Source organism: Strigops habroptila, chromosome 5, assembly GCF_004027225.2.
Source record: "Strigops habroptila isolate Jane chromosome 5, bStrHab1.2.pri, whole genome shotgun sequence".
NCBI lineage: Eukaryota > Metazoa > Chordata > Aves > Psittaciformes > Psittacidae > Strigops > Strigops habroptila.
In genome coordinates, this window is record NC_044281.2 from 20,949,227 (window position 1) to 20,968,992 (window position 19,766).

Genomic DNA, 19,766 nt, shown 5'->3' on the forward strand with positions numbered 1-19,766 from the left:
GGGCAGAAGCGGTGCCCAGTTAGACAGCAGCTGTTGGGGAGGCGGGAAGACGTTGTGGGTTTGAAAGCTGATGGTTACGGCGGCTTCGGTGTTCCGCCGCCCGCCCTGGCCCCAGCCCGGGCCCAGCTCAGCTGTGCACCGCCGCGGCCGCTGCTGTCAACCTCTCGTCCGGCGGAGAAAGAGGGAAGGCCCGCGGGTGCACGGCGAAGGGGTGGGAGCGCCTCGGCGGGGGCGAGGCGCGGTGCTGCCGGACCCTGGGAGCGGCTGCCGGCAGCACGGCGCAGGGCCTTCTCTTGGCGCAGCGCTGGTGGAGCAGCAGGAGAAACGCAGGTCCCGCTGCTAACTGCTTACTGCGGTAACGGTAACAACACAAACAACCTACGGGAAGGTCTTAACAACCTGAAGGAATAAAATCAGCCCTGAAGGTTTGTCCTGTAACTGTAATCTGCTGCAATTGGCTTGGGTGTCTTGGCACTGTGTTCACTCACTGACATGTTTGTTGTAGCACGATGACCAATGTAAAAGTAGAAGATGGAATAACCTTCTTCGAAAGAGAAATTAAAGAGTTTTGCACCGAATTAAAAAGCATTTGTGTCACTGAACAAATCACTCAGACTCGAGCACTGAGAGATTCATGCAAGGAGTTTGTAAAAGCACTTACAGGTAAAAAGGCTCTATGTTCCTCCTACCTCTAAATTTTTCAAAGTTAATCATCAAACTTCTTCAGATAACTGAAATAATTTTCCATTGCAGAGAAATGGTCCAAGAAGCTGAAAGAAAGGGACCTGATGATTGATAAAATTCAGGAGTATAGCAATGGTACAGTATGGTGTTTGATTTATTATGTCTAATATTTCTAAAGTTAACTTAATACAGCTGAATAATATGTTTAACTTCCCATTTTAAAAGGTAACAAACAACATGAGAATGAAGATAGAATTAAAAGCAAACGTATTTGGTTGGTTAGGGTACAGGATGTAAATTGCAAGTCAAAAGCAGTTTGTTGGAAAACTTCATTCATGATGCAAATAAATAAAGGTCTGTTAAAAGTTTTCTGTATACTGGTCTTGGTGCTTAAATATTTAAAACAACAAAGTACCAGAACTTGCTGACTGCAATAGGCAAAGTAAATTAAATTGCTCAGTCAAGTTAAATATTGTGAGGTTACTTATGCCTCTTCCATGTTAGTAATAGAGTACAGTCAGCCTATCAGTCTAGGATTAACTTCTCTGAACTTGTAGTTAAACTTGAGAATATCAGATAAAAATAACTGCAACTCCACTTTCAGTCTGTGTTTCCATTCCTCGCTTTCTGTCAAATTATTTGCCTGCATACAGGATCCACCATCCTCATGCTTTGAAGATGACTATAGTGCTGGCACCAGAAACGGACTGCATCTGATTGAAGTATCAGAGAAGCCCATTACTTAGTAGCTTCTCTTCTGAATAACTTTCAGCTTTTATTTGATGCTCTTAGTATAATTATGCTAACTTCACTCTTCATCTGAGGTAGCATGCATTTAACTGGGTTTTACTCAAATAAGTAATCTCAAACTATACAGATGAGTATTAAATAGCAGGGACCTAAATTAATCAACTGTATAAGTTCGTATTACTTGCCTCCTTTCAGAGATGCTCCAGCAGAGCCAATGCATATCAGAAAATCAAGAGCACTTGACAGAAATAAACTCTACCCTTAATCAAGAAAAGCAGCAAAAGAAGGACTTGACTGACAGCATCCAAGAGCTTAAAGAACAGATGAAGAAAGAAAGTAAGCAAGCAAAGGATGAGTATATTTTCTTAATTAGAGGAGGAGTTGTTTTCAACACTTGTTCTTGATGGGCTTTTCTACTGTTCCAAACATTTTTTAATGTGCTTGTTTCACCTTTACTTTGATATTTATGGTGGCTTTTAAAATTCTAGCAATAGCTTCTAAACCCAAAAGCACTAAGGAGAGAGAGGAACAACTATGCAAGTTGAAAGCATTCTTTGAAGAGAGGCTTGGACTGGAGATATGCAGAACTCACAGTAAGTTTCCATAGAAGAGAAGGCTGCGTGAAGACCTCATAGCAGCCTTCCAGTATCTGAAGGGGGCCTATAAGGATGCTGGGGAGGGACTCTTCCTTAGGGACTGCAGTGGTAGGACAAGGGGTAATGGCTTCAAACTTAAACAGGGGAAGTTCAGGTTAGGTATAATGAAGAAGTTCTTTACTGTGAGGGTGGTGAGGCACTGGAACAGGTTGCCCAAAGAAGTTGTGAATGCTCCATCCCTGGCGATGTTCAAGGGCCAGGCTGGACAGAGCCTTGGGCGATATGGTCTAGTGCAAAGTGTCCCTGCCCATGGCAGGGGGGTTGGAACTAGATGATCTTAAGGTCCTTTCCAGCCCTAACTATTCTATGATTTTATGTGCAGTGATACAAAATGGTTAATGTTGGATTGTGCAGTGAAGAACATCCTAGCTTTGACAACTGAAGAGTTGTCTTAGTCCAGGTATTACCACTGTCTCTCAAATGGCAAAATACAGGATACTAAAATGCATTTGTCTTTCAAAGAGACAAGGGTTGCTTAACTTGGAAGTGTTCTAAAAATATTAATTGAAACTGTATCTTCACATTATGATTTTTTTAGTCATCATTGTGACTCTCCAGCAGAGGTTAATGGTGGTGTTTGTACTTGCTTTAGATGAACAATTACAGTTTATATTCAGACACATTGACCATAAAGATCCCGACAAACCATATGTGTGTACCTTTTCCATAAATGAACAAGGAGATTATGAAGGTATGTGAATTTTAATTACTTAAGCAGAATCTGCTGCCCCTAATTGGAAAAAAAAAAAGGGGGGTGGGCGAGGGGAATGAAGTGCCATTTAGTTGTAACCTTTATCTTCCAATTTGAGTGATAAAATTTAGCAATAGTAATATTTTTTTAAAATGAAGCTTCTCTTGTTAATGTATATGAAAATACAACTGCTTCACTCCCCTCCAATTGTGGAGTTGCTGTTTGTGTCAAACAAAGCAGGAGAGAGAAGAGATGCACAGGGAAACAGATGTGTCAGTTTGTAGTCTGTTGCTTCTTTCCTTTATGCTAAAGTGAGTGTTTATGCTGACAGGCATAGTTCAAGTTGTTTGAGAAGCCTAGAAGGCAGGAGAAACTAGGTTCCCCACTACTGAGGGGAGCCCTGACAGCTGTCTGACATAGGAGAAAGATTAAAACTTGAAATCCACCATTCCCCCTCTGTAAGCAGGCCTTTCAGCTCTTCAAGCTGTTTTTGCAACATGGATCTTACTTCGGTTAGGAAGAACAGTAGCAGTAATTTCAGTACTGTGCTGAGTAGCTTCTAGATGAATGTTACTGTTGCTTTGCTATGCCTATGGACTGAATAGATTTCTGTTTTTATTAATTCAAGTCTAAACTGTGCTGAAGTTAAAAGTTTATCACATGCTGGGCTACACCAGTTTTCAATGTGCCTGCCTGCAGAGCAACAAAAATGTTCAGGAATGCGTTTCAATTTTTGAGCAGGCTACAGATTACTGGGAATTGCTGTAACAATTCAAGCAGGAGCACAGCACTGAGCGGGAGGCTTAGAAATGAAAAAAGAATTTGAGTGGTGTTTTAGGCCTTGTCTGCTGAAAGAAAATGATTTAATGGGCTAATAAAAAAGAATACTGAAGGAAGCTAAAAATACAAAGATAAACTGCATTTCTATTCCATAGGTGTGGAAAAACACTTAATATAGGTTTGGTTTTGTTTTGTTTTTTTTTTTCTTTTTGGGTTTTTTTTTTTTTTTTTAATAGTCTAATCTCTTGGAAATTCATGTTGTTTTAGTGACTTCCTGTATTCCTCCTCTGGACTGCATAGAAGAGTTCCACCTCAAAGTGAGAGAAACTAACAATTTTTCTGTGTTTGTTGCCAACATCAGAAAAGCTTTCATTGCTTTATCTTATAAACAGTCTACATAAAACAAGCTTATACCTCTCTAGCTGTACAGCACTCTTTTCTTTTCTTCCCCTATTGTGAAAGTATGTAATTACTCATGTCTTATTTCTCAATAAAGAAAAATAATGAAAATGGTATTTTAGTCCGTTGTTATGTGGAGACATTTTGGATCATTCTTCGAATAATAGTATAGCTATCTGCTTAACTGAATGGCTCCAGCCATGGAAATTTTTATCTAGTAGCAAGTAACTTAACGATGTAATGACCTCTATTTAGCTAACCCAGGAAGACATTAAAAAGTACTTTCTGTAATATATGTGTCTCTTCCAAATGCATAAAAGCATCTTTCAGGTTTGTGTGTGGCTGGAATAGGCCTGAAGCCTACCAAAATGATGCAGCGGAGCTCAGCAATTAGTGCAGTTACCTGTGTCACAGGTGACTATCTTAATTTTTACCATCTTGTACTCTCCAGTGTTATTGCTCATTTTCATGTATGTAAATCATGGGGTTTTTTGGTCTGTCAACCTATATATTTTACTGTCTATTATTGTCTGGGTGCCTGTTTCTGTTTTAGTAAAAAAAACCATTTGATGTACATGTTATTGTTGAATAAAGCTTTTAACAGGAGCAGGTAGAAACTTTGTATTGATTTGATGAGAAATCCTAGAGACCTGAAATAGAACCCTGCTGAGTGCTAAGGTTCCCGGCTCCCAAAACACCTCGCTGAGCAGAAGAGCTGGCCTGAAACTTCAACTTCAGTGACAAAGTAACACTCATAAGATTACAAGCCTTGGCATGCTTTAGAAGAGACTAGTCATTTTGCTTTACTACATAAAGCATGTTGCAGTGACAGACTATTGTCATTGCAAATCTTAAGGCAAAACCTGAAGTATGAAATACAGTAGTTACAAATAAATAATCCATGTATCTTGCAGCTTACCAAGAAGAATATTACTGCCACAGTACTCAGCTTTGATTAGAACTATTCTTTTTATATTTTATTTGTATAGCCTTTTCCTTTCCACACAATATTTAAATGGACAGCTGCAACGTGAAAGAAAACTCTTAATTTGATAATATAACATAGTTCAAATAAAATCATGCTAAATTCAGTACTGAAAATTCTAGTGAAGTGAAAGACCACCTGAATTGAAAACTAATGATGTAAAGAGTAAAAATATCCAACACTTGGAAGACCCTGTGAAAAAGTATTAAAGTTCTAATATTTTCTAATTAAAACAATTGAAACGCACTTTGAGTAACAGACACATGCTCAGGCTTACTGCCATTTTGTTTTCTTGTTCATCCCAAGCATGACTCTTGGTTTATTGAGTCTAACAAAATTACTGTGCCAAGATTGCTATGTACAGAACATAAAATATCTGACAACGACTGCATTGGAATTTACATTCCTAGGAATTACTTGCGAGAAAAGATGGTGTGCCTGGTTGCAACTACTCTGTGCATATACCAAAGGCAAGAAATAAAGTTTGAAGTGTTTATCGTGTGTAGTTTAACCTTTACAACTCTTTCTGGAATTTGAATAATAAACCTGCTTATATTTGCTTACAGATGCAGCTCTTACTTCCTCTAAAACAGAGCCAGGCATTCCAAAAAGCAGGTAAAAGCTAAGAAAGTATATGCAGCAGATTTTTTTCTTTGCTTATTATAAAATATGAAGTAAAACTGACTTGTGACATCCTTAAAGCAGCCTCTGTGCTGGCTGAAGATTTGTCTTAAAAGCCTTAAAACCTTTGTGCCGTTATTGAATGGACTTAGTGCTTACAGAATTTCACACACCTAGATTTGTGGCAGTTTGGAATTTTCTATTTGTTGTGAAGCTGCATGATACAGTGATATTCAATAACAAAGGACAACTAGGATAATACTATACTGACCCAACAGATATAATTATTGGGACCGCAGAGTACTGATTTAGCAAACAAATATCAACTGCAATGCCCAAAGAGCATACGTGAAAGCTCTTGAGCAAAAAAGGAATATGCAGCTTAGAGACCATGACATACAATCAACCAGCCCCCTCCAGTTGGTGCTAGTGCTCTATCTATCAGCAAAATCAGGTTTATCTTAAGGCAGTCATAGATTTTAGTGAAGGTCACTAAAGGCCTTTCTTTTTTTATAAATCAGTTTGCCCACTGAACATTGCTTTCCCTTTCAAACTGCTGACCTGTACTTAGGTCAAGCCTGAAATATGTGGGCCATCAACTAATGCTGACCATACAGAAAACTGCCCTACTGACTGGTGCTCAGCACCTCAGCAAATTTGTCTTGAAACATAATGTAAAAATTAAAAAAAAAAAAAAGTTTGAATTTATTAGATGTTGGAAATACACGCTCAAATAACAAGGTATGTATTAAGTGAATTTATCACAATTGCTGTTTGTATGCTAGCTGGAGTCCTTCTGGCTAACCAGTTATTACACACCTACTCAACCAAGGGTGGAGGTGGCTAAGCTGAGTTTGTTGACAATTTTCACAAACCCTCTTGGATGTTGCTAGACTTATTTTGAAAAGCAAACAAATAAGTACTGGCTACACTAGTGAAAATTAAGACAGACAAGGAAGTTATGCTGTGTTTCTGTCATATTCCAATTGTGCTGTGTTACTTATCATCTTCTCTAATGCTTCAATAAACTGTGAATTTATTCAATACCTTGAAATTGTCTAAATTAGTCCTGTCATTACAATACTCAAATCACTGTGAACTCATTTGTGACTGATTTATAACTTTTTAAAAGCCCTGCTGAACCCAATATAACAAACATATGCACACATAAATCACTTGGTCCCACAGGCAGATTACAGTATATTTTTTAACAATATGAATAAACTATACTAAATAATTACGGTAATACTCTTACCTTTTTGAAAACAATAGCTGCAATCCAATTACATCAGGTTTTACTGCTGAAACAGGACTGTATACCTGGAAGACTGGGGGGAACAACTCTGATTGATTGCCAGTGAGAGTCCGTCTCTTTGTCCTTCTTATTATCCCTCATCACTAACAATTATATACAAAGAACCCTTTGAATCTTGAGTTTAGAAACAAGTTGTTCCAGCAAAAGCAGAGGCAATAAAGCCTGAGTTCCTACACATCTGTGGTTTTGTCCTTCAATGGTTCCATTCTCTTCACTGCAATATCCCAGCTCTTCTTTACAGTCTCCCTCATGGATGAGAGCCAGCATCACTCCTGAGTTATGCTACTTTAGCTTCTGCTTGGCTGCTGCTAAAGCCTACCCTTCTTCCAGTGTGGAGCATTAATTTGTGCTTCTCTCTTTTACCTGGATGATGATTTTTAGTAAACTGTAAGAAAAGTGATAGCTACAACACAATCTCTTTTTCACATTTGGGCTAATTGAGCAACAGCTTCAAAAGTTATGAGGGAAACTGACAGACTACACTAAAAATAGTGTTTAATCATAGAATGGTTTGGGTAGGAAGAGACATTAAAGATCAACTAGTTCCAACCATGCATGTAGTGTTTTTTTGTATGACCTTATGTATATGTTAAGGTGGCTATGCACTGAAATGATGAACTGAAAGAAGATACAATTAGTGTTAATTTTATTTCCTTCCTCTTCAGTCACAGCATGTTGAACAATGCTAATTGCTATTGACATACCTGTTTTGTGACTGATAACTCTCTACATGGAAACATGTTCTTTGACTGACTTGCCTCAATGGATTCTTTTGCACTGGCTACTGAATCATGGGCTGAGTTCTTCACTTCCCAGTATCTTCTGCACCAGAGCTCCAGCTGGACTAACTGGCTTGACAGAGAAACAATTCTGTTGAATGAACATCAGCTATACATCATTATAGTTTTGATTTAGAAGCATGCTACACCTATGTTACACTGATGGCATTTATCATAAAGGATTCCAGGCATTTAAGAGCAGACTGCATGCGTTAACTTTTTGGCTAAGTGAGGAGTAGGTAGAAGTGATAACAGTGGTGACCTCATGGGTGGTGTACTGTCTAAGTTAAAGCACAATACTTTCATGTAAATGTTTACCTCATAGATTAAAAATAAAACATGCAAGTAACTAACACTTAACTTTCCAAATGAAGCTAATGAGATAAACTTGCTTGTCTAACTCCATGTCTGACATAGCCCCATTAATGGAAAGATAATGCATCAAATTGGTAATTGTATTCTTTTAACATTAGTCTTCAGTATCAGCATGACTTAGTAGCCTGCATTTCCTATACTCAGTGCAAAGGCAGACAAGTCATCTGATAAAATCATGTTTCTAAAGGAAAGAGGGGAAAACCTCTTCTGACATGCAATCCTCAATGCTGTCAACTGCAATTCTGCAGCAATTACCTGTCATTTTAGGCTCTAGCCCATAATTCTGACAAGTCTGCTTGGGACTGTATTACAGTAGGGACCACTTTTAACAAGTGCTCTGCTAATGGCATCGCAATGAATCAAAATACCAAATTTACAACCAATGCAATTTCTCATGCAATTTACATGAGAAAGCTGGTCTGCTTTCCTCAGCTACTCCTGCTGAAGTTTCCTTCCTATCATCTCTCAACTGTATTGTTTCGTGCAGAATAAGTGTTAAAATTTTGCATCCAATCTTGCTTTTGATCATGCATTAATCCTACCCCAGTGGCAGCTGATGTCATTGCTAGCAATCCATTCTTCCTCTCCTGAATAATGTAGTTTTCATTTTATAGCAGCTACCTGTCAAATCTTACAGATGAGTTCTTATATAAAAATTCTCCCATGCAAAATAGCTTTGTCTGTGCTGGGTGCTTGGACTAGTTGCTAGAGTAACGCAGACCATCATAGCTTAACTATGAGCAATCGAATGATTCACATGCTCTTTATTTGGTGGAAGCTGCTTCTAGTCTGGACAGCAGTCCTGGTTCCTTTTTACATCCACCTGGTCCAGGCGGTACCACAACTCAGGCCATCACTTCCTCAACATTGCTGAAGGACCAAATGTTGGACCTTTAAGCAGTTTAGACTACTAATGTGCAAATCCTTTTCTGGAGCTGACATATGGATTAGGTTGTCCCATAAAATAACAGCTATGGGCACTCATCTCACTTGGAGATTGTTCAGTGAGAAACTGCATATAAAAATGAGATACACTAACACCTACTATGGCTGAATTAAGTTTAAATTAAAATTAGATGAGAGACTACACAAATATAACTGTAAAATAGCAAGCCTTTTTGGTAAGAAGCAGCTCTTTCAAAGATACTTTAGGAGAGCAAGAGTAATTAGAATGACTATTACTGGAGCTAAAAAGGGAGGTTATCTTTGAAAAACAAGCTCAGACAGGACAGTAAGTAGCTAGTTAGGTTAATGCAGGAGGGAGCCAATGCAATTTTAACTAAGGAATTCACATTTTACCTTAGAATTTAAGGATGGTTTTTTCATGTGTGGAGATTGCATAAAGTTGCCTAAATATAGCAAAATATGCTATTGACATGCAGTTGTATGGGAGCCTTGCTCAGTTCTATTTTGGAAAGAGTGAAAAATAACCTGTGTAGTATTTTCTACACTTCGATCAGAGGTACAGTGCTGTTTTTCAGATGTTTAGGAAAAGATATTAATTGGGGAATATAAATATATGTTGCCAGCAGGCAGCTTTAAAAAGTACATTATCTTTTCATCTAATTAGTGAACTATAGCACTAACATTGTAAGTTGGTCATGCTGCTCTTACAGATAAAACGACAATAATCAACTATGTTGCAGTACCTAATTTTATATTGCACTTTCCAGTGACTAAAAGCTGATGGTTCTGTGTCACATCTAAACTATTATATTTGAAAGTCAGAACCTTACAAACACCTCAGTGTTGCACACAACTCTGCATTCAAGCAATCCCTCTACAAGAATCATCAATGGCTTTGCAGACTCAGGGCTGAAGATTGGTATAAAACACCTTCCTCAAGTGTATTTTGTCCTATAGTGATAAAGCTGCCTTCTAAGGTATGAGCTGGAGGGCAAGTGAGCGTTATCCTTGCTCCCTGCAAGAGCGAGCCTCCTGTGGGCACTATTGTCTTCTACTGGCAGAGCTCTGCAGAGATAAGCCTGGCATGGCACATGCTTTAAGTACACCATTATTCTGCCTAGTTAATGAATAGTTATCATTTTATCAATTTGCTTTGCACAAATAGGTTTTGAATTATTGGAATTCACTTTTTACAGAACTGCAGTCTCTGGATTTTACACTCTAGGAGGGAGGACAGCAACTGGTAAGAAGTCAAGATATGGCATATTTGCCCAGTGTGCATTCCAGCTTCACACCTATGCCACATACCAATGTACATTCAGCATCACTCATACCTTCTGAGTGTGTTCACATTCTAAAATTCCCCAGCATGAGAACTCTGTGGAAAACAGTCTACAACCATATGACAACCGTCCTGCACTCTTCTATACCTGAGCACAAATTGGCATCCTGCTCTGTAAAATCCACTGAAGAAGGTAAACCAATGACAAGGGTAAGCAGTGTAAAACCTGTCCTTTCAAGGGACAAGACCAGCATCCTGCAGAACAGGGCACAAAGGTGACCAAAAAAGCCAGCGGAAATCAGGGAAACAGCAACCTTCCACCCACACTAGCAGAGCCAGGACTAACAGTGTGGAATGAGAATCCCTCCTACACAAGCTTCCAGCCTCTGTCCATCACAGCATGATGAGCTACTGTGTCATGTGGCAATCTGCCCATCCGGCACAGTTAAAACATTTGGATTCCTTTCACTCACCTTCTGTACCACAGTAGACTGTGCCATCACCTTTTAGCTTTTCTAAAGCAGCACAGACCACCTGTCATCAACATCTAAGAACCACAGTGTTTCTTGTACAGAGGGGCCTTTAAAAGGCAGTACATCAAAAAATTCTTGCTCTTTTTCACATTATCTCAAGCCATCTTCTGTAAACAGTGCCTGTCCCTGTGCTATGTAAGTTGAGGCATATATGCAGAATAGGAAGCAAAAGATGTTAGACATACAACTGGACAGATTTCCACATATTAAATCTCTTCATAATTCTCTTCAATACAGAATTAAATGCCATATTAAACGCACTACAAGCTTCTCTTTATGTATTATCATGGAGACATATTAATAACTACAGTAATTAGTTCTTTAAGCAGAATGCAAATCTCTATGTTTACTTCTCTTCAGAGCAAAACTTCAGCTGATGTGTGAAGATTCTTACATAATCAGCGTTGCATCAACTTTCTGCTGTAGGAATGTTTTAATGCATCCCATTTCTAAATGCTTCCTCATCACCTTTTCATGCTGCATCAGAGCCCGCCTGACAATCGTATTTTGCAGGCTTTACTTTGGCGAGTGTATGAAAGCAATTCCAGCTCAGTGCATTGCTACACATGGATAGCTCCTTGTTAAAAAAAAACCCAACAACCCCCCCCCCCCCAAAAAACCTATTCCTTTTCATAGTAATGAAAAAACATAGAATCCTATCATAACTAAGCAAGCAGATCTGGTCTACTCTAATGGAAGAAGTCTGAAAGATTCAGCGTCCTTGGCAAAATCAAGAGCTGCAGCTTTTTCTTAGGAGAACCACTGCATAAGAGTGGTTCTCTTGCTTCCAGAAGTGGTTAATAGGTGGTGCTTTGCAGAATGACAGTTTAGCCATAAACATCTAAATGAACATCTACTTTTAAGAAACTCTGACCAGCTAGACTGAAAAGAAGACAGCTTTTCCAAAGTGGGTCCAGCTGGACATTAGAAATTATTAACATTAAAAATTTTACTTTTGGAATCCTAGCGAAATGTCTTTTTTCTTTTATTTTTTCCTAAAAATATTTTAATTTCTATAGAGAGAACTTGTCCTTCTAACACTTACTGTTACAGTTTTATATAAGAAATAACACAAACTACTGCAGTGACTAAGTCAAAAAGACATACTTGGATTTGCTCCAAAAGTGCTGGAGCCTGTGATGTGGATAACAATCTTTCAGCTAAAGCAAAGGAAAACACTGTTTGCATTTCACAGAAATAAGAAGAAAACCGACACTACATTCCTAATATTTATGTTTATTATGAAAGTGTCTCCAAATTAAAATAGCCCACAATACTGATTGGTTCCAGAGATTTTACGAGGAATCATTATTTTCCATATTAAAAAAAAACCCAAACAAACAAAACCAAACCAACCGAATTAAACACAAAATAACTTTCAAAGTTCTACACAACAGCTATACATGAAAGGACTTCTAGATAGCACATCACTGTGTCTGGGACAGTGGAATTCCTATACGTCACTGCATTCTGAAAGAGTTGCTCAAGCACAGGATTGTCATGAAAACACAGGTGAAATAGTGCCATCTGCCTCACCCTGACTTGCAACAGGCAGTCAACATGCACAGTATGGTATGAGAGCTCATGTATAAAAGTTAAACCCCAGAACTGCAAGAAGCTGAAGCTCAACAGAAGCTAGAAAACATGTTTCATTGCACAGATCATATTAGGTCATGTAAGACAGTAATTTTTATCTTCTGTCTGACGTGTAATTATTGATACAGCTCCAAAACATTATTTCATAGTTTTTCCTCCAGTTTTTTAATTGAAAGCAATTTCAAAGACTGAGAGTTCTGTACAGACACAAACACTGTGTTTTCATTGCAACTACAATCAGAAATCTTTACAATTTGAAGGCTATACACCTACACCTCTTTTCCAAACTTCCACTAGTGCTTTTTAAAAAGAAAAGAAATAAATGAGAAAGGTTGTCTTACTGAAGTTCCCATTAGGTCTCTGCTCCAAATCAAAACCAGCCAAAACAAGTAATGCAAACTGGTTTTGATTTATGGTTTAAAGGCAACTGTAGTTTGCAAAACAGTGCACTTAGGCCTAATAGGGTCTACATTACAGGAAGGGTAAAAAATATTCGATAGCTCCTCTCGCATAAATGTCACAAGAAGTAGACAATAGGAGACATAGAAAAATGAGTTGTAGCAAAGAGATTAAAAAATACCAAAGCATCAACTGTAGAAAACAGTGGCAGCCCATATTTCTCTGAGAATATGGAAGGCTGCAGTAATGAGAACATGAATGAAACAGGGATTAGGCTTCCTACTAGAATAGTCTGTAAAACACACAACGGTGTCTAAATCAACCAGTGATGATCATCATTGACATTGGCTGCAGGGTAACAACTTTCGCTCTTCTGTCCTGTTCAGAAACAGAAAGTGATTTTCACCTGAAACAGATTTAAGACAAGAATCACTTCACAGTAAGCAAAGCCTTAGTGCACCTACTTGGATCTCAGAAAAAGGATTTGGCATCGGCAGCCACATAGATTGGTCACAGGACGAGACAGGAGCATGTGAAGCTGTTACACCTATTCCAATTCTGCTGGAATAATTAAATAAATAACACATAGGAAAAACTACAAAATGGCAACAAGGAAAGAGCACAGGACACTTTGGTATTTTAGAACTAGCACTACTTAACATTGATCAAGATCCAAAAGACTCCAATGTCCACCCTTGTTGTTTGATCACATATTTCTATCATTTTCTGCAATGTTTGATTTTAGTTTTTTATGAAAAACAAAAGAACAACCACCACCAAAAAAAAAAAAACCAAAAAAAACCACCAAAAACCCAAACCACCAAAATCCCACAATTTTTTTTTTATACAAAATATGCCAATACGGGAAACGCTAAACAAAGGGAGACCTGAATCTTATTTTACTATATTCTGGGCTGGCTAAGGAGAGTCGACAAATTCTTACTATTTACTAATAAACTCTACATATCATGTCTTAATTTTTCTACTTCAACATCTCAACCACTGTGTCATGTACTGTACTATAAAACGGGAGCATAGAAGTTGAAGACAAATAGGTTACAGAGTAAAAACCCTCACTTCTAAAATGACTAAAATGACAATTCTACAAAAGGTACTAATACACAGAACCTTTTAAGATCTTGCATTTACCATGAACCATAAGAGTCATTTCAATCAATTGCCTGGAATATATGCAATTATCCTCTAAATACTTGATGGTCTCCAAAAGTACCTTGCAAAGCTCTTCTGCAGAGAAGCAAATTTAACTGAAAAAGGAAATAGTTGCATGACATTCTCTCTGCAGAGTGGAAGATAACGCCAAAGTTTTGACATCTATTGGTTAAAGCAATGAATCAAAACACACTGCCACTTATGATCACTAAAACACCTGGTCCTTCCCACTAAAGACGGGGAAAAAAAAAGTGTGAATTTTAATACTCATAAAAATCCCTGTAGCTTTAAAGTTTAGTGAAGTTCTTAGTGCTTCCTTACTCTCATTCCATTTCCCCAAATGTGTTTGAATCTCCCATCTCACCTATTTTCCAGACATACCTGTATTAAGTTTATTCTAGACTGCTAAGAATGGACTCCAGGTTTTGGGAAAAAAAAAGCCAGGTTTTGGGAGATATGTCACCAGGAGTCAGCTGAACTGTGGCAACTGTATACATACTTCAGTGCATCATAAATGCAACTGAATTTAAACCTCAAAGGAACAGTTTCAATCCAAGTTGCATTATTTAACAGCGAGGACACATTAAAAACAGATGTAGCCAGCAATGGTAAACCATCTCAAGGATTGTAGTCTTGACTGCACATCTGAATCAACACTATAGAGCACAGCTGGAGAGGACCAACAGGGACCAAAGGTCTCCTGCCTCTTGCACACAGACTGTAATTGGGAACTGCTCTCTGCCCTGGTATGAGCAACACGATAGTACTATTTTGTCTATGTTGATAGTTCAGAACAACATTCTGTCCTCATGTAAGACAAAATATTTTGCCAGAATGCCATTTTTGTAGCCACCTTTGCAGAAGGGAAATGGTCCAGTGGAGGTAGTAATCAACACCATGAAAGAGATGTGTTTAAACTGCTATTCTCACTTACCATCTTAGCAGGTCATATTTCAGAAACTGTAATGTTCATCCAATGTATCCCAGGATGGTTTTGGTTTAAAATCTTGGTATCATCTTGACAGTAATTATTAAAAACTGCCACTTCAAAAAACTTTCCATTACAATCAGCGTATTTTCACATGCATAACCTGCCCTGCAGATAACTGTAAGAAATCAGAGGCCCAGGAGACAGGTGATTAAAAATAGAGGCAGAGGAACTTTTGGGGGAGAAGGAGATTTGAGTAACACTCCCTTGCTCCATCAGATATACTCATATAAGCTATGCGGCTGTTGAACTACAAGTTTACCTGGCTTTTTCAAAAGATGCTCTGTGGGAAGTAAAACTGACAGCTCTTCTTTCATGATTTACAATTTCTCTGTTTTTTTTCACCTTTACCTCCACCTAAGTGGAGGTACACTTTTCATTCATGTCATTCTGCCCTTACTTTTAGTACATTTTTTGCTAATACACAAGGTCCCTATGGATAATAGATGTTTCAGTAATTTTAAAGAGTGACAAATTTCAGCTTTTCAAAAGAAAGAAGTGGCAACACAACTTTCTTCAGTGGAGTTGTATAAAATAGAGCCTTTAAACATGTTTTATGACATTAGAAACCATCTGCATTTTGCTATTTGCATAGGTGGAAGGAATCAGAAAGATTTCCTGTCTTAGAGTTCCAGCTGAACACAGCAATCCAATCCTTTTGTATATAGAAGACACATTATTACATATTAATGTTACATTTATTTCCTTCCTTTTTTTTTTTTTTTACTTTTTTTTTTTTTTTTAAATATATATATACAAGTCTTTGGTCTGTAAGCACATTGGTTCTGTGTGCACATACACAATACTGTTGAACAGTAGGTTGCATAGTCTGTTACCCAAGAACCTCACCTACTTTTGGCACTGCTGTCGCAAATCCCAGAAAAGCGTCCTGTAAGATTTGCATGATCCTTAGCATCCTACACCAACCTTTGATCTAGAGACTAGAAGAGGTGTGTACATAATGTTTAAAAAGATGTTTATTTTGGATGTTAGTTTGTCTTCTTTGGGACACAGTTTGTAAATCTTGGATGAAAAAGGAGTGCAAACTTATTTTACAGACACCCTTATTTTATTTGTAGAGGTGATAAAATTCTGCTGAGTGTTCAAAGTTTGCTGTGAATTACGTTAAGTGAATTTTGCTCAAATTTTCATGCATTTAAAATAAACTACTTCTAATAATGTATGACATTCTGCCTTCTGTCTCTTCACCCTACCAAGAAAGTGGCATAATTATAAGAATGATACCTAGACTGAACTGTGTCCAAGGAAGCAATGAACTTTTCATCTGCTGTTTTTTCCATTACACCCCTGCTCTCATTCATCTGAACGTGCAAGAACAGTTACAGGAGTGAGGTCTGGATTCACAATGGTGCACTTGAACAAACAACTTTCAACATGGAATCTCTGCAAAAAGACACTAGTATCTGCAGAGGTCAAAAAATGTAAGGGAAAAATAAAAAGAAAAAAAATGAAGAAAGTGAGAATGAGTTTATCCTAACTGTTGACACCAATGCTTTTGGGTATTTGCACAACAAATCAAGTCTACCTCTAATGCAATTAACCACCAAATTGAATTTTAAATTATGCTAAAATAACATCCTACAATTACCACAGTTTTTTTTCCCCAAATTGCTAATTGACCACATTACCTACTATTTAATATATCAATCCAGTGTTTAAAAACTTTATGTTGGAGGAATGGCCACTGTGATCTGATAGGCAATTTCAGTACCAGCACTTTTAAACACAAAGATAGCAAAAATATCTGAAGCAGATCTAGAATCTATAAAGCTATGTTCTATCTTACTGTAAGTAACAAATCAAGCAACTATTACTTATAGCAGACTTGGCAAAAGCAACAGGGATGGACAGAAGAGATCTGAGCGTAATGCTCTCCACCACTGAGAATCCCAAGAGATAAACTTTGAGAATGGATATTCCCTTTTGTCCAGAAGTTCCCAAAAGAATACAAAATAAATAATATTTCAAAGACAGTACAAGTGAAAATACTGCTCCCATTGTGTCAGTTACATACACATACAGCATGCCTACGTATACAGAATGGTGTGTTGTCTTCATTCACAAACAGGAAATATGGCAGTGCGCTATCAGAATGCTTTGATACTCCTAATTTTTTCTGATGCTGAGATATATGAAAAAACCGCATTCACAACTTATAATTTACTTCCAGTAGCAAACAGTTCATTCTGTTCATGTCTCATGATTGAACTCAAGGATTAATGCTCCTCTGAGCAAGTGCCACCAGTGAGATACCCGTTTGTCCCATTGGCACCGCTGGTCCCATTAGTGGAGATAGCGCTGTGTGGGGTCTTTGAACGAGGTACTGTTTCTTCCTCATCTGAGCTTGACTCAATGTCACTTCGGTCATCCTTTGCTACCTGTAGAATTTGACAAAGAAGCAAGCAGTAGGTCATTGTAAGAAAACAACTGACCTTTCTCGTTCAAGAGAATCAGGGAATTCAAACATTTTTCAATTTGAGCTTTGAAGGCAATCTCAACTTGGACACACTTCTCTGCCTTTGCCTGCCTGGACTCACTTCAAACACAGATGCCTGCATACACATATGCTATATGCAAAGGCAGGGTAAGAACTTTGCACTGGTGCACTGAAGGTAGTATGTCCAAGTGAGGACACAGTGCTCAAGGCAAAGGGTTGTGCACAAGCTGAAGTAACCAACAATCCAAGCTCCCAAATTCAACCTAGCCCCAGTCTCTCTGCCCTTCCACTACAACTTCATTTTTTGTGCTTCCTTTGGGGTGCTTCTTTTTGACCTGATAATATGAAATATTCAACTCAACTTCCTCCCTGCCACCTCCCAAGTCATTCTTTAGAGGCCATATGGCTCGAGGGAACAGTGCTACAGGTGGAAGTAGGAGACGGGAGTATTGGTTGAAATGTAACTCACTGCACCAGGTAACTGCAGTCTCCGACTTCAGGCAAGTGGTGAGAAGGGGGCTTGGAAACCATGGACACAGAATCATAGAACAGTAAGGGTTGGAAAGGGCCTTAAGATCATCTAGTTAGTTCACTTCAGTCCCTATCACAGGAACCACAAACATACTTGAGCAGTTCAACTGGCTGCCCCATCGTGTCACTGGAAAACTGTTCCAGAAACAGACTGACCTTAATTGCTAGGGATTTCCTGCTAATTTCCAGTTGACTTCTTTCCTGCCAGTTTATACCCATTTACTAGGTGAATGCTGTTCCTTAGCAACAGGAAACTCTCCAGCTTTTTAGAGCTTTTTGAAGATCACAGAGGAAGTTCACTCAGTTTGAGACCTGAGTCTCTTTCGAATCACTGAGGTGACTTTGCTTCACCCCATTCAGTCAGATGCACCCAAAACAAGCTAAAACACGAGGAAGCCAATAACAGGCAGGTTAAGGAGAGCTAACAGGGCAACAGAAAATATAATCCTGTGAAGAAAAGGCCCTGCCTGCCCTGTTTTTAATAGGATATTTTCCCTAGGGAGGTAACAGTGGCACTGCCAATGTGTGGGCTTATAGGATAACTCAGGTCAGAAGAGACCTCAGGAAGTCTGTGCCCAACATCCTGCTCAAAGTAGGGTCAGCTGTGGAGTCAGGTACCATCACCAAGATCTTCACCCAGCCTGATCTTGAAAAGCCTGTTACGAGTGCATCAGATGAAGTAAAAAAACCCCAACATCAATGGAAACAGGCCTAAAGTCTAAGCTACACGCAGCATTAAAGATGCAGCTTTCCACGCCTGCTTCTACCCGTTTGTACAGCTGAGCTTCTAATTTGTTCAGAATTCGTTCACATCCATGCTGTGCTGGTTGCCACACTGGGCAATTACAATTGACTTTAGCAAATGGACATAAAGGGGGCAAAACACATGGTGGCAAGTCTTTTTCCCAAAGAAATCAAAACTCTTAAAGAACAGGGCCACCGCATGTAATTTTTTTCTTACAGTAATCCTCCTCTACTCCTGAAAGCCCTCATGACAATTCTGCTCTCCAGCTCTCGCCTCAGAAACAGTCATTTGCTTTGGGGCTCCCAATGCATCCCTGCAATATCGTAACACCTGACTAACACTGTTCTGCTTGGGAACAGAGGAAAAAAGAAACACATGGTTTCATATCCCTCCTAACAAGTAGTTTTTAATGTCAATGTCTAGCAAGTCTGCAATTCTGACGATGTGAAACTAGATTTCAGCTGGAGGTCAGAAATTTGATTTCATACTTACACAGCTTCAATTAACAGATTACTTTAATATAAAGAGACTTCAATAGTAAAACTGTGGGGATACATAAATACGCTGAGAATTACACTTTTATCAGACAGAAGAGAATGGGCTGAGTACAGGGTACTGAGTGTCTGTGATCAACAGGAAGGCAGACTGGATGATTGAAAAATTCTGTGTCATCTTAAATTCTCTTAATATATCAGATTCACTGCCAATTTTTCTGCTAGGGTCCTGCCCTAAAGCCAAACAATCCAAAGAAGATTCTATGCTGCAGCCACTTCTGTTAAATATGTGGTCCACTCTCTTTACTTTTAAAATGCAGCAACACACCAGGGTCTTTGGACCTAAAACCTGGTATGAATGCAACACATCTCGCAGTACTTGGTTCTCTTTGTTTATCCCCAAAAGAACCCACTGGACTAATTTCTACAGGAGTCTAGAAAATATATATCTAGGTTTATAAAACTCCTAAGCATAACAGTGAGTAAGAAACAGATGATCAGGATTAGTCAACAATTTAATAATTGCTTTATCAGCTAAGCTGTTCCAAAGGTGGATACTAGTAATACAAAAATAAAACAATAACTTAGGATTAAGATCTGCTGTAAATTATCTGTAATGTGTTGTGAAA

At 38.5% G+C, this 19,766-nt stretch overlaps 2 protein-coding genes across 3 annotated transcripts in view; one reads left to right on the plus strand and one right to left on the minus strand.

Moving 5' to 3' along the window:
* Window positions 1-28: 28 nt before the first annotated feature.
* On the plus strand, window positions 29-4,566 carry SPC25 (SPC25 component of NDC80 kinetochore complex). Its single transcript, XM_030486377.1, has 7 exons — window positions 29-425; window positions 506-663; window positions 754-819; window positions 1,630-1,770; window positions 1,923-2,027; window positions 2,683-2,781; window positions 3,829-4,566. The coding sequence occupies exons 2-7, from the start codon at window positions 510-512 to the stop codon at window positions 3,960-3,962; spliced, it is 699 nt and encodes a 232-aa protein (XP_030342237.1). The 5' UTR covers window positions 29-425; window positions 506-509; the 3' UTR covers window positions 3,963-4,566.
* Window positions 4,567-12,514: 7,948 nt separating this feature from the next.
* CERS6 (ceramide synthase 6) overlaps window positions 12,515-19,766 on the minus strand; it is a 121,910-nt gene continuing 114,658 nt past the window's right edge. For both annotated transcript variants that reach the window (XM_030487850.1, XM_030487849.1), the window contains one exon: window positions 12,515-17,308. In XM_030487850.1, the coding sequence (XP_030343710.1) occupies window positions 17,147-17,308 (162 nt within the window). In that variant the 3' untranslated portion in view covers window positions 12,515-17,146. The remainder of the gene's footprint in view (window positions 17,309-19,766) is intronic.

Coding starts and splice junctions, on each gene's coding strand:
- SPC25 (XM_030486377.1), top strand. CDS start 510: ATGACCAATGTAAAAGTAGAAGATGGAATAACCTTCTTCGAAAGAGAA. Junction 820..1,629: donor AATTCAGGAGTATAGCAATG/GTACAGTATGGT, acceptor GCCTCCTTTCAG/AGATGCTCCAGCAGAGCCAA. Junction 2,028..2,682: donor GGAGATATGCAGAACTCACA/GTAAGTTTCCAT, acceptor TACTTGCTTTAG/ATGAACAATTACAGTTTATA.